The 15,000-nt window shown below is 43.1% G+C and overlaps 1 protein-coding gene across 1 annotated transcript in view; it reads left to right on the forward strand.

Moving 5' to 3' along the window:
- Positions 1-8,166, forward strand: part of lpar1 (lysophosphatidic acid receptor 1) — a gene marked incomplete at both ends in the record, with an annotated part of 51,512 nt that extends 43,346 nt beyond the window's left edge. Inside the window, one exon of the mRNA XM_083641016.1 lies at positions 7,838-8,166. Coding sequence (XP_083497142.1) covers positions 7,838-8,166 — 329 coding nt within the window. The remainder of the gene's footprint in view (positions 1-7,837) is intronic.
- Positions 8,167-15,000: the final 6,834 nt, after the last annotated feature.

Here is a 15,000-nt window from a genome sequence, read left to right on the forward strand (position 1 = left end):
TCCAGTAACGAGTCGACGTCTTCTATGCGGTGTGTTTATGCGTTAACGTTATTAGTGAATAGCAGAAATGGACGTGGAAAAGGAAGTGACGGTGGCTTTTCCGTCACTTCCGCTTTCGTTTTCCGCATCCGTTTCGGCTATTCACTATAACGTTAAAACTGCAGTGAGTGTTGCGCTAAATCACCGTATGTGTGTTGTTAGCTAATGTTAGCTGTCAGCTATCAAGCTAGCTACGGCACTGAGCTAACATTACATTCAGACTGCTTCCTTGCATATTGTGCGCTGAGATCAGCGCTCCCAGTGTACTTCCAGCGTTTAACAGAAAAAGAAGCTATATGGACACACAGCCTAAGGCTGTTTTGCCCTCACATTGACTAGCGATTGGAAAAGGTGGGATCAGAATTAGTGATTAAAATGTCAGCAAAATTCTGAGATCTGTGGAAACTCATGTTCATCCACACACACACACACACACACACACACAAAAGGCTTTGTTTTATCAAACAAATACTTTGGAAGTCATCAGATTCTGTTTGGACCTGTAAGCTATACCACAAATGTTGTATAAGCAGATCCAGGATCTGTCCCTTGATCTGGTTTGGCTTAACCAGATAATTGCCATTCTAGTTAAAGGTCCCAATTCGTGCAGCTGTAACCTCTTAAAAACGTGTGTCTCTGGTCCATAAAACATGATTCTGGATTAATTTGTCAAAAATATAGCAACCCTGTTCGTTCTGACGGGTCTGTTTCTATAATATATTCAGAACTAACAGTTCCCATTGGCCGCTGAGGGAGAGCCCGCCCCAGGCTCCCAGCGGCCAATCAGATTAGCGTCCGTGGACCAGCACGCTAGGTTGTGTCCACAACTAACGTTAGCAACGAGCTATCGTTAACTTAACGGTTGCTACGCTAAAGAGGACATCTGAAAATGCCTAGACTTACCGAATGCACCTCCGCAGTTGCTGGATCACGTACAGTTGGCGTCGCTCCAGCTAGAAGTGTTAATTTTGTGGCTATAGACAAAATGGTGCAGGTAGCTTGTGTGAGAGAGACCGCACACAGTATCCTTAAGGACCCGAGTGACATCACATTAACCCGTCTGGGGGAACATAGCGTTAGGGGGCGTGGCTTGAAGGAGACTGCAGGGGGAAGCTGGATAGGGACAAATCCAACTCTGGCAGTTCTGAGGTTGTGACCACTCATTACAGGGAGGGATGACAGCAGTATATATGCATTTACAAGTAAAAACAGCTTTTGCACGGAATGGGACCTTTAAGTCATACCACGAATGTAGTTCTCAACTCGTTAAGTGGATCCAGGTTTTTCTAATGAAGTTGAGAGCGCGTGCACATGAAAATGCCCATGCACAGGAGCTTGTGCCCGCAAAAGAGGCCTGGTTTTTAACAACTAGCCAATCACAATGCAATATGGACTGCTCCAGCTTCTACAGCGCCAGACACGCGTATTTCCTCATTCATTCAAAGCGCAAATCGTGAATCTTTACTATGTATGTCAGAATCAAAATCCGCGTTGGATATTATTAGTCTGTTCCCGAATGACTGTCTAACGTTACCACTTTTATTCATATCAGTCATTTCTTTGAAGAGCGGTTTCTGCCTCCACGTATCTACAGCAGCTCAATTCACCCTCTCAATAAACAGAATAAAACCTGCATGTGTTTTTTGCGAGTGGAAGCAATGTGTAATCTATCGCAGTCTAAATTTCCAAAATCCGTAGGCGTTTTTAGACCATTTAGGCTCAATGAATAATAATGATCTCATGATGTGTTTGGTTGCACTGATGGAACAATTCCTATAGGCTAATAGGCTATCAATAAAAAAAGGCTGCTGCACTGACACATGTGGGCATAGATTTAATTTAGTCTATAAAGGCTATATTTTGTGGTCACATATAGGCAATTGGCAGCAGAGTCGCATATCTCCATATTTCATACAAGGATATATGCTGGAAATATGAAGTTCAATCACATCATACAGGCCAAAAGCAACACAGTTGCAGCTGCAAAATGCAGGAGTAGCCTAGATATGAATCATCTGTGTGCAGGCGATCCCATATTAAATTGCTTAGATGTAGTAGGCTATTCTAGCATGTATGACTGACCATGTCCAACCCAACGTCAGCCTCATCTCAGCTGCAGGTCATCTGTTTGAAAACAACCATGTGGCGCCCCCTCCTGGGCAAGATAAATATGTTCAGGTTACAGGACACGATCACGATCACCAATTCCATTTCCAACCCCTCAGTAATAATCTTGTTCTAGAGACATTACAATCCATTGAGGAAATCAACTAGAGAGGATAAACTGGATCCTTTTTATCTTAAACTGGCTGCACCCTAATTTCAGAAGAAATAACACATATATTTAATATTTCTTTATTAAATGGTATAGTCCCTGTAGCCTGGATAACGGCCTATGTAACCCCCTTGCATAAAGGATGAGATAAAAGTGACCTAAATAACTATCGACCAATATCCAAGTTATCCTGCCTATCAAAAATCCTGGAATCATTGGTAAATAACCAACTAAAGGCATTTCTGTCAAAATACTCCATATTAACCCCACATCAATCAGGTTTTAGAGAAAACCATAGTACAATTTCTGCCACTACTTTAGTCATAAATTACATTGTATCTGCCCTTGACAAACAGAAACAATGTGCTGCCCTGTTTGTAGACCTCTCAAAGACCTTTGATACGGTTGACCATTCTCTGCTATTAGAAAGGTTGCGTAACATTGGCTTTGATTCAAATGCCTATAGTTGGTTCAAAAACTACTTATCTGAGAGGCGTCAATGTGTAAAGACAGGAACTGCTCAGTCAGAGTTTCTGTATTACAAAAGGTGTCCCACAAGGTTCAATCTTGGGTCCTGTCCTATTTGTCATATTTGTACAAATAATATTGTTTTATCTCTTAGTGGTTGTCAATGTCATCTTTATGTCGATGACACTATTATCTACTGTGTTGCAGACTCTGTGAAATTGGCCATTGAGAATCTGCAACTCTCCTTTAATGCCTTCCAGGATGCTCTTATAGATCTCAAACTGGTGCTTAATGCGAGTAAGACCAAGTTTATGTTGTTGTCTAGAGCCAGAGACATTGCTTATAATAACCTGCACATATCTCCTGTGTCAATGGGTCTGATATTGAGAGAGTCCCAGAATATAAATATCTCAGTATCTGGCTGGATGATAAACTTACTTTTAAATATCATTTGGACATTCTTGCCAAAAAACTGCTGCAGAAAATTGTTTTTTTTATATAGGAACAGAGCCAGCTTTCCTATGATTAGTTGGAAAAGAGTAATTGAAGCTGTTTTCCTGTCTGCACTGGATTATGGGGATGTGATTTACAGGCACACGGCAGTTTCTATACTCTTAGATATATCATCGGTGACAATTATGATACTCACCACTGTGTGATATATAATAGGGTTGGTTGGTGTTGCCTAGCACAAATACGAGAGCTACACTGGCATTGGTTTTATATAAAGCCTTAATTGGAGACTGTCCAAATTACCTCACTTTGTTACTAAAGCAGAACTCTGGCCCTTATGGCACACGAGCCAACAACTGGCTCACTCTTAAAATACCAAATGTTCGTACTGACCTTGGGAAAACTGCTTTTAACTATTGTGCACCTCAAACATGGAACACCATTCAACAAACACTGAAACTCAGTACTTTTGTATCCTTCGGTCAGTTTAAATCTCTAATCACCAACCATTTCCCCTCCATAATCTGCAGTTGTTTTGATTGACTGTATACAACTTATGTTCAAACACTACTGTTTGCATCTTGTATTTTATTGTATTTACTATGTACTATGTTTTTTTACTGTGTCATACTCGACATCATTGCAAATGAGGCTCGTCCTCAATGAATTTTCGAGTTTAAATAAAGATTGAATGAATGAATGAATCTCCATTGCGCACACGGCACCATGCGCATTGGAGACGTTTATGTAACCTTTTTACGCCGGTTTAGTGATATTTCAAGATTCAAGATTCAAGATTTTTATTGTCACTCCATGGTACAAAAATCACGAATGAAATTATTGTGCTGTGGACTCCGTTTACAACATAGTACAAATATAACAGGGCAAATGAGTGCAAAAACAACAATAGACACAACAAGCAATAAGGCAGTATAGTGATAAGACAAGTCAGAGACAGTGGCATATTCACTGCACATAGGTGCACATGTCATGTGCATACTTTAGACGTGCTTAGCTTAAACATTTTAAATTCGATGTATTTGACATACGGGTGCAAATAGCATATACCTTATTAAACATACAATTAAACATTAGACATACGTAATGGTAGCAGCTACAGTACGGTACAGTACGGCTACTACACTATTTGTGTATGTTAAGGAGTCTCGTGGCCTGCGGGAAGAAACTGTTCCTCAAGCTACACTCACCGACCTTTCAGCTGCAATCGATCGGCGGGGTCAAACATATCTAGCCTACTTGGGAGCACAAAAATCCTATATAAAACATATTCCGAAGTGGTAAGTGGGGCATTTAAACGTAGCCTGCAACAAGTGCAAGACTTCAGTCCTCGATTAATTCAAAAGGAGCCATGTTTTTTTCCTTTTTTCTTTTTCTTTTTCATTTGAATGCAATGTATTTTTCATATGGGGACCATATGAATGGTGACTCGCTGTTTCCAGAGAGCTGATTGGTAAGAAGGTGCATGGGTCTTTCATGGGTTTTGATTTGATCTTATCCTCTGAACTTAACCTGCTACAAAGCAGGTTAGCCGTAGAGCATAAGTTGCTATGGAGATCTATATCGGTAAGAAGTTAACTAGCATCGTGGTACGGCAACCTAGCGTTAAACCTGAACTTACCACGCTTGTGGTACAGGCCTCTGGTGGGCTGTATTGTGTGTGTATTTGGATCTCGTTGCGTTCAGAGTGAAATGTCTGAGTGAGAGGCAAATTGTTGGGATAGCTTCTCTGCTGGCTCTGCGAACATTTTGAGAAATTTATCTAACTCCAGTCTGCCTGCATAGCTGGGAAGTGAGGTCAAGCTTTCGCCACAGCTGCTGCCTGCAAAACACTAAGAGAAAACAGGCCTGCCTGTCAATATACAGTACTCTCTCTCTCTCTCCCTCTCTCTCTCTGCCTCTCTCTCTCTCCCTCTCTCTCTCTCTCTCTCCCTCTCTGTCTCTCTCTGTCTTTCTCACTTTATCTGTGTCTGTCCTTAACCCCCCCCCCCCTATGACAAATAGCATCCGTTGATTTTCTTTTTGGGGGGCACTTGAGCTTGACATTTCCATGAGTAATGATGAGTGTCTGGCCATTGCATTGCACTATGATGACTTCCCTAATTATAGAATGAGAGGGACAAAGCAGGTTGTACTCACCCAGATGAGGTTAGGTGGTTGTAGATGAGGCTGTGGGGTGATGGAGACCCAGATGAGGTTAGGTGGTTGTAGATGTGGCCGTGGGGTGATGGAGACCCAGATGAGGTTAGGTGGTTGTAGATGTGGCCGTGGGGTGATGGAGACCCAGATGAGGTTAGGTGGTTGTAGATGAGGCTGTGGGGTGATGGAGACTCAGATGAGGTTAGGTGGTTGTAGATGAGGCCGTGGGGTGATGGAGACTCAGATGATGTTAAGTGGTTGTAGATGTGGCCGTGGGGTGATGGAGACTCAGATGAGGTTAGGTGGTTGTAGATGAGGCCGTGGGGTGATGGAGACTCAGATGAGGTTAGGTGGTTGTAGATGTGGCCGTGGGGTGATGGAGACTCAGATGAGGTTAGGTGGTTGTAGATGTGGCTGTGGGGTGATGGAGACCCAGATGAGGTTAGGTGGTTGTAGATGTGGCCGTGGGGTGATGGAGACTCAGATGAGGTTAGGTGGTTGTAGATGTGGCCGTGGGGTGATGGAGACCCAGATGAGGTTAGGTGGTTGTAGATGTGGCCGTGGGGTGATGGAGACTCAGATGAGGTTAGGTGGTTGTAGATGTGGCCGTGGGGTGATGGAGACTCAGATGAGGTTAGGTGGTTGTAGATGTGGCCGTGGGGTGATGGAGACCCAGATGAGGTTAGATGGTTGTAGATGTAGCCGTGGGGTCATGAAGACTCAGATGAGGTTAGGTAGTTGTAGATGAGGCTGTGGCGTGATGGACACCCAGATGAGGTTAGGTAGAACTTTGTAGATGCGGCCGTGGGGTGATGGAGATTCAGCTGTGGACTCACCCAGATGAGGTTAGGTGCTTGTAGATGCGTCCATGAGGTGATGGAGGCTCAGATGAGGTTAGGTGGTTGTAGTAGATGCTGCCGTGGGGCGATGGAGACTCAGATGAGGTTAGGTGGTTGCAGATGCGGCCGTGAGGTGATGGAGACTCAGCTGTGGACTGTGGTTGAGTGGTGATCGCTCATCTGCATGCAAACTTTAAAATCACTTCCAAGAATTCTGTTCAGGCTTTGGTAACACACAGGTAAAAACCTGGGGCCGGATTCACAAATGTGTTCTTAAGATAGATCTTAAGAAATGACATAAGAGGAAAATTTAGGAAGTTCTTAAGAAGTGCAATTCCTCAATATTGTCTTAGCAACGGTCTCATTTCTTACGAATCTCTTCGATTTTCCTACTTAAGAACTTCTTAAGATAGGGTCTGAATGAATGAACTTCAGGCATACTGCCATTAAGGCTAGGAGACAAGGATACAGTAGGAGACAACCCAAAGTGCTTCCATCTACAAAACAAGTGAGAGAAAACTTAGTTAGGACAACTAGGGCAAAGATTGAAACATTGGTGGGGCTACGTGGTTATTATTTCACTTTGTTTTTCATTTTTGCATAGCAGTCATCCCATGGTTCACTCATCATCCTCACCCTAAAAACCTTTTTAAAGATAACATTGTAGAACAAAGATAAAGTACACATTATCTCCAAATGTTATTGTTATTCCTGGTGTGTTGTCGATGTTGTCTTAGAGAGATGGAGATGGCGGTGCGGTTGCCGAGTGATTGTGCTGAGGTTGGAGGGTGATGGTGCTGAGGGTGCAGATGGATGGTGTTGAGGTTGCAGAGTGATGGTGTTGAGGGTGCAGAGTGATGGTGTTGAGGTTGGAGGGTGATGGTGCTGAGGGTGCAGAGTGATGGTGTTGAGGTTGCAGAGTGATGGTGCTGATGGTGCAGAGTGATGGTGTTGAGGTTGGAGGGTGATGGTGCTGAGGGTGCAGAGTGATGGTGTTGAGGTTGGAGGGTGATGGTGCTGAGGGTGCAGAGTGATGGTGTTGAGGTTGCAGAGTGATGGTGTTGAGGGTGCAGAGTGATGGTGTTGAGGTTGGAGGGAGATGGTGCTGAGGGTGCAGAGTGATGGTGTTGAGGTTGCAGAGTGATGGTGCTGAGGGTGCAGAGTGATGGTGCTGAGGTTGGAGGGTGTGTGACTGTGTGTTTGAGGTCAAGGATTTGGTGCTGACTCAAACACGAGATAAGGCAAGGAAAACATTTCATTTCAGGACTAAGGAGAGACTTAGCACATGATCTCAACCATCAGGCCAGACTTAACACATGTTTTGCATTAGAAGAAAAGGCAGGCAAATGTCCCTGCTACGGATGCACCGATATATCGGCCGCAAATCGGATTCCCCTTTCTCTCAAGTACCCCCTGTAGTACTGCCGGGTAACCCTAGAGGTACGCGCACCCCCATTTGAGAAGCGTGGCCTCACATAGCAAATTCGTGCTGGGAAAACATTATTTCAACACTTCACATATCAACAACATGTAATTCCATGTTACCAAGTCAAGTTAATTTCACATTGTAGAGCTTTGAACCTTCTTGTCTCTTCTGTTTCTTCAGGTGCGTTCATTGTGTGCTGGACGCCCGGCCTGGTCCTCCTCCTCCTCGACGTCTTCTGTGCCAGCTGCAACGTCCTGACCTACGAGAAGTTCTTCCTGCTCCTCGCCGAGTTCAACTCCGCCATGAACCCCATCATCTACTCCTACCGCGACAAGGAGATGAGTGCCACCTTCAGGCAGATCCTGTGCTGCCAGCGGCAGGAGAACGTCAACGGGACTGCCGCGGAAGGCTCCGACCGGTCGGCTTCGTCCATCAACCACACAGTGTTGAGCGGAGGCATGCAGCACCACCACCACCACCACCACCACAACGAACACTCGGTGGTCTAAAGGGGAGGCGGGAGATCAGAGGGATTAATTTCTATGAAGGAGATATTGAACGAGAGAGGGTCGATGGTGGCGAGAAGTGGAGATGCTTTGTAGTGAACGGATGCAGGGTTCCCAGGGTCACGGAAAACCTGGAAAAGTCATGGAATTTCAAAATCTCGTTTTCCAGGCCTGGAAAAGTCATGGAATTAATAAAGTCCTTGAAAGTATTGGAAACGTCATGGAACTCACCTCTTTATATTTGATTTTAGCGCTTTTTTATTTTTTTTGTATAGAAAATTCATTCCATTTAATTTGATTCTCAATAGATTCCACCCATTGACTCCAAATCAATACCAGAAGATTATTACTACACTGGACAAATAAAAAACACACCTCTTTAAATTGGATTTGAGTGATTCTTGTATTTTATATTAATGTTGTTGTTTTTTTTATGAGAAATTCATGTTTTATTATTTTAATTTCCATGTACAGTTGTGATGCAGTGCACTAAAATTCAATACAAAGAAGTGTATCCTATTTTTGTCCAGTGTAGTAATAATTTCTGCTATTGATTCAGAGCCACTGCCTCATATTATATGGAAATTCTATCATGGATCCTTGGAAAGTCATGGACAAGTTTTGAAATGTTCTTCCATAATGTGTGGGAACCCTGGATGATGATATGGACAATATGGTCCGTGAGCCATCAGATGCGGTCGAGGTGAAGATAGGTGTCATGGAGTTGATGATGAGTGAGATAATGGATCGCAATGAAGAAGATGAGGATGGCAACTATGAAGAAAAGATAAAAGAAGAAAAGACAAAATGTACTTCATCTCCGTGCGGAAGACGGAAAGGGGCAGGAGTCTGACCGTTGAGGACTCTGATAGGCTGTTAGTATTTTGGTTTAGTTGTTTATTGTTTTCTATTTGTATGAAATGTGTTGCTACGGGCAACGCTGATATGAACTATTTAAGTAATCTGTGAAGTGAAAGTAATGCCAGTATAACCCATCCAATTTAACCTGTTATTCTCCAACTTTGTATACTTAGTGAAGGGAGTTGATTTTTTTCATGTGCGTGTCTGTGTGTGTGTGTGTGTGTGTGTGTGTGTGTGTGTGTGTGTGTGTGTGTGTGTGTGTGTGTGTGTGTGTGTGCTAATTTTACAGATTCCGCCCCATGTTTAGAATGGCAATTTAGAAAGCTGCAGAGTTTTGTTCACTTACATTTCAAAGGGCTTAGGAATTCAGAAAAGCAACATGACAGTCAGTTTGACGACTAATTTTTAAACTTTAATCAATTGAACTGGTTTTTCATGACCTCATGGAGAATCGAGGCTGGATCTGTTGATAGCATTTTGACCCATCGTCAAACCAAATCTAGCTTTTTTTATTCGATTTTACAGAGAACCACAAGTCATGCTGATAGCCAGGCTTATGAAATATATAAAAGATAATAAATAATAATAATAATAATAATATAGTAGTAGTATATTCTTGACTTGTGGAGACTTACCAAAAATACTGCAATAATGTAATGTGCTCATACAACTAAAAACACTTTGAGGACTCAGTTATTGCATTGTCCTACACAAAGATGATATTTTTACTAAAACACTTTTGTGAAACCGTCCCAGTATTTTCTTGCTTTCGTCCAACTTGAACGTGAAGGATCCAAGACCTGTGAGAAATGCATAATCGTTTATTCCCCTCCAAGGACGGCCTGTTCCAGAGGTCTTATACCAAAAAGGGGGATGTTTGCCACGGTAGGAGCTGGCGCTGTGCCACGGTAGGAGCTGGCGCTGTGCCACGGTAGGAGCTGGCGCTGTGCCACAGTGCGATGCCGAGACGAGGCCACGTCATCTTTTCAGCAACGTGTCTGGTCAGCATCAACCGATTTGACAAGATGACTTCAACCATGCATCTGCCTTACAAATCAGCATCAAAAGGTGATGCTGTTGCATAGCGGAATTCATCCTGTCAGTGTGCATGAGAAAGTATAAGCAGTGTTTACATTACATTTGACGCCTGGTGGGGTCCCTGAAACAGGAAGTAAACCATTAAAACCAAAACAAATGACATCATCAGGACCACACCCAGTACTCCCTATTTTATCAGTGGTAGAAGAAACACTGGCATGAAGGCAAGTAGTACTTGGAAAATTTGCCATTTTAAATTGTACTCTTCTGGAATTGACTGAGGTTATGGTACCAATGGTACCAGTTGAGTTGAATATACTGCTGTGATTTCTCAAACAGTATAAGCAACACACACTATCCCAGTTTGAGCTCAATCCACCAAACCAACAACAACCCAGGTACACACTCACATGTACAGAATTTGTGATGTGAAAATATGGCTGGTGATATGAAGTAATGGATGATGATGTAGATTATTCATTTTTGTTGTTATCGTCATATAAGATGGTTGTGATCATTTCGTTTTGAGTCAAGGAGTAGCTGTTCATCACAATTTCAACATTAAATATTGTTGATGGTCAAATCTCATCTAAAGACGTTTTGACAATGACCATTCTCAGTTACTGAAGTGCATTACAGTTTACTTTCAAGATAATAGTCAAAACGTGTAGTGTGTTTTCTCATGAACTGACTTCATTCCAGAGAGGCTAGAGGCAGAGTTGAGCCTTACAGTACTGAGAGCTGTGTCATTTCCACAGTCGCGCTCCAAAACCTTTGCTAAAAACTGCTAATTCTATGGCAGCGGAATATTAGAATGTATAGGGCACCTCACTATGGTGATGCTATGAAGTACATTGTTACAACTTTACAGCTGTGTGTGTGTGTGTGTGTGTGTGTGTGTGTGTGTGTGTGTGTGTGTGTGTGTGTGTGTGTGTGTGTGTGTGTGTGTGTGTGTGAAACACAAAGCAATTGTTGGGCAACATAATAGAGCTCCCAGAAACTGTCAGGAAAGTGAGAAACGGGGTCAAAAATGTATTTGAATGTTCCCTGGAAACAATATGTTCTTATGTGATTGAAGCAAAACGGTGATACATTTAATCCATGGGCATTGTTGCCTGTCAGAGTTGCCCAATAGGGCGATAGTATACAGGCTACAGTACAGTCAGAGTTGCCCAATAGGGCGATAGTATACAGGCTACAGTACAGTCAGAGTTGCCCAATAGGGCGATAGTATACAGGCTACAGTACAGTCAGAGTTGCCCAACAGGGCGATAGTATACAGGCTACAGTACAGTCAGAGTTGCCCAATAGGGTGATAGTATACAGGCTACAGTACAGTCCGAGTTGCCCAATAGGGCGATAGTATACAGGCTACAGTACAGTCCGAGTTGCCCAATAGGGTGATAGTATATACAGGCTACATACAGGCAGCATGTTGTTTCTCTTGTATTCCTCCAGAGAAAGTTGACAGCATGAATGTTGCTGTTCAGCAACACCCTTCACTCACACTGTTGATCACATTGACACTGGGAGCTGTCCAGTAAAAGCACAGTTTAGACCACTGAGCAGCTCCAGTTGGAGGTGAAGTGCCTTGCTCATGGGCAGTTGTTAAGGCAGGGGACAGTGTTTTACTCTTCTCTTTCCCCAGCCAGTTTCCCCAACTCGTTCTCACTCAGCACACCTTGGCATGACTTTTTAACACACTGGGTACCAGCTTTTTAACACACTGGGTACCAACTTTTTAACACACTGGGTACCAGCTTTTTAACACACTGGGTACCAACTTTTTAACACACTGGGTACCAGCTTTTTAACACACTGGGTACCAGCTTTTTAACACACTGGGTACCAGCTTTTTCATCATTTTTTGACGCCACGAGACCATAACCACTTGTGTTACAGGTTACGGTTAGGTAACTAAAACAACTTGGTTAAGAGAAATGATTTGGGTTCGGCTTAAAGGAGAATTTCATATATTTCATTTCATATTTGTTATATAACTAAGTCATGTTAGCAGATTTGTTTTAAATTGGTGCAGTATCGACCAAGTTGGCTTCAGTCACACATGCCCGTTCTGCCTCGGCAGCCGTTACTTCCACTAAGCAGGCTCAGATTGTTATTGTAAAAGAGAGAGAAAATGAAAATACGCTTGTATTTATCTTGGAGTAGCTTGTGGTTCACCCCCTCCTCTCTGCTGTTCCTCTCTCCATGTTCGGCTCAGTTTGTAGCCATATCGCGTTACTCCGACTCAAATAAACACAAGTGGCCATCAAATTCAAATGCATCATCGATATTCTCAAAATCAGGAAAATATTCAGCCATAACTTACAAAATCCTTCAGCTACGCTAGGTTAGGTTACTCCAAGCGAAAGATGGCAGCTCCCGGCTTGCTCCACAAGTGAGAGCGAGACTCAGGTCCTACACAGTCCTGATCTGGAATCAGCAGGCAGATCAATAGAGGCACTCCCAGTTCTGTCTCTATGATATAATAAGGATATGAGCCGGTGCGTGGCAGAAAATAAGCTTTTTACAGGACGTACATGCACGGCTCCCACATGCCTTATGGGCCTCTGTTCTGCTCAATATGGCATCAATTTCAGACATTTCTGTTCTGAGTGAGTAGTTAACACAAAAGACACGTATGTTAGGGTAAATACTCCTGTCAGTGCCCCTGACCAAGGCAATGACAAAATAACTGCGGCCCTATCTTAGTACAGGCGATATCCCCTATTTGCGCTTGCGCACCTGTTTGCATGCCTTAATGATAGCAGTCCGCCTTGCACAAGTGTCCAGGTGTTATGCCGAGTTTTGCACCCCCGCCCGGCAGCAGCTAAACGCATCCTCAACTCACGGGAGCATATTGTAATGATTTATACAGAAATGTAACTGTTTAAAAGTGATATACAGTAATTGTCTGGGTAGACGTGCCCTCCCTGTTTTCTAAGTTAAAACAGCCCCGAAATATGGTGGGGATGCAATTCTTCTACGGAAACGTACACGGCACGTGCCGCAGGTGCAAATTAGAGCCGTGCCAATACTGCCAAATCATCTGCGCCCCCAGAATGCCTGTTCAAACGGGATTTGGGCGGTCTCAAGTACCAGAATTATTCACAGGTGTGGCCAGGCAATGGGCGCAGATGATAGGCGTTACATCAATAAAAACCAATCGGATTCCCGTCTCGCAATCACTGTTTGCGTGGGGCATGCAAACGCTAAATTACCGCTTTTGCAAAGATAGGGCCCCTGGAGTTGGCCCCCGGGCGCTGCACTGCAGCTGCCCAGTGCTCCTAGTTCTAGGAAGGTACCTAGTAGAGGATGGGTCAAATGCAGAGGATGAATGAATTTCCCATGGGGATAAATAAAGGATAACTTAACTGAACATAAAAATGAAATATGAAAATAAGGTCCAGTTTGTAAGGGGTCCTCGCCAAATGTATTTGATGACTTTGTAGTGAGAATGGGTTGTTTCCCCCTGCTTCTTTAGCACGTTTTGGAGATGGGTGTGTTCAGTGGCAGCAACATGCCACCCATCATTTCATTGACCAAACTATTTCAATCAGTATGGCTCTGGACCAACCCTACATACTGACAGTCACTGTAACGTCCAATTCAGGTTATATACTAAACCAACTAAACGTTCTGTCTGCGTATGTTTTTGTATGTGTAGTGGAAGTATGTCATCCTTTGTATACCAGTGTACAGTATGTATGTATATAAAATATATTATTCAAAGTTAATCACCAAAGGGAAAGTGTTTGTGTTTGTACATTCAAGTGTGTAATACTCTGTCCAAAATGTACTGTAGGATTTTTTGTTTTTGTTTTCATTGGTATTTTATGTCATGATGATATGGAGAACTCTGTTGTGATGTGGCTTTTCCTGTAGACAGTATTACCTTGTTCACTTGTTTGTGACCTGAAACTAAACGTCTATGTGTGCAGTGCCTTCCAGTTCTCTCTATAAAGGTCCTTTGTGTTTCCCAAAAAGCTAACAGCATCATTTTTGCAAATTGCCTCAAAGTGGAGTAAAGATTAATGCCAGTAATAGAGCGATATTTCACTTTGGTTGAAAATGTTCGTATTTTCCATGTTTTTTCATAGTCGTCAATTACCAGCTAATATTAGTAACAACAAAATGAGAAAAGCCTGAATACTAGTGAGAAAGTGACTCTTCAAAGATTGTCTGTTCATGAACTTAAAGGTCCCAATTCGTGCAGCTGTAACCTCTTAAAAACGTGTGTCTCTGGTCCATAAAACATGATTCTGGATTAATTTGTCGAAAATATAGCAACCCCGTTTGTTCTGACGGAGTTGTCACTTCCTCATCTCGTTGCATCCCAAGAATGGTCTGTTTCTATAATATATTCAGAACTAACAGTTCCCATTGGCCGCTGAGGGTGAGCCCGCCCCAGGCTCCCAGCGGCCAATCAGATTAGCGTCTGTGGACCAGCATGCTAGGTTGTGTCCACAACTAACGTTAGCAATGAGCTATCGCTAACTTAACGGTTGCTACGCTAAAGAGGACATCTCAAAATGGCTAGACTTACCGAATGCATTTCCGCAGTTGCTGGATCACGTACAGTTGGCGTCGCTCCAGCTAGAAGTGTTAATTTTGTGGCTATAGACAAAATGGTGCAGGTAGCTTTTGTGAGAGAGACCGCGCGCAGTATGCTTAAGGATCCGACTGACATCACATTAACCCGTCTGGGGGAACAGAGTGTAAGGGGCGTGGCTTGAAGGAGACTGCAGGGGGAAGCTGGATAGGGACAAATCCAACTCTGGCAGTTCTGAGGTTGTGACCACTCATTACAGGGAGGGATGACAGCAGTATATATGCATTTACAAGTAAAAACAGCTTTTGCACGGAATGGGACCTTTAAATCAGAATGTATCTATTTGTTACAATATATACACATGTTAAGAAAAGTTAGATATCTCA

Source organism: Poromitra crassiceps, assembly GCF_964638095.1.
Source record: "Poromitra crassiceps genome assembly, chromosome: 8".
Classification (NCBI taxonomy): Eukaryota; Metazoa; Chordata; class Actinopteri; order Beryciformes; family Melamphaidae; genus Poromitra; species Poromitra crassiceps.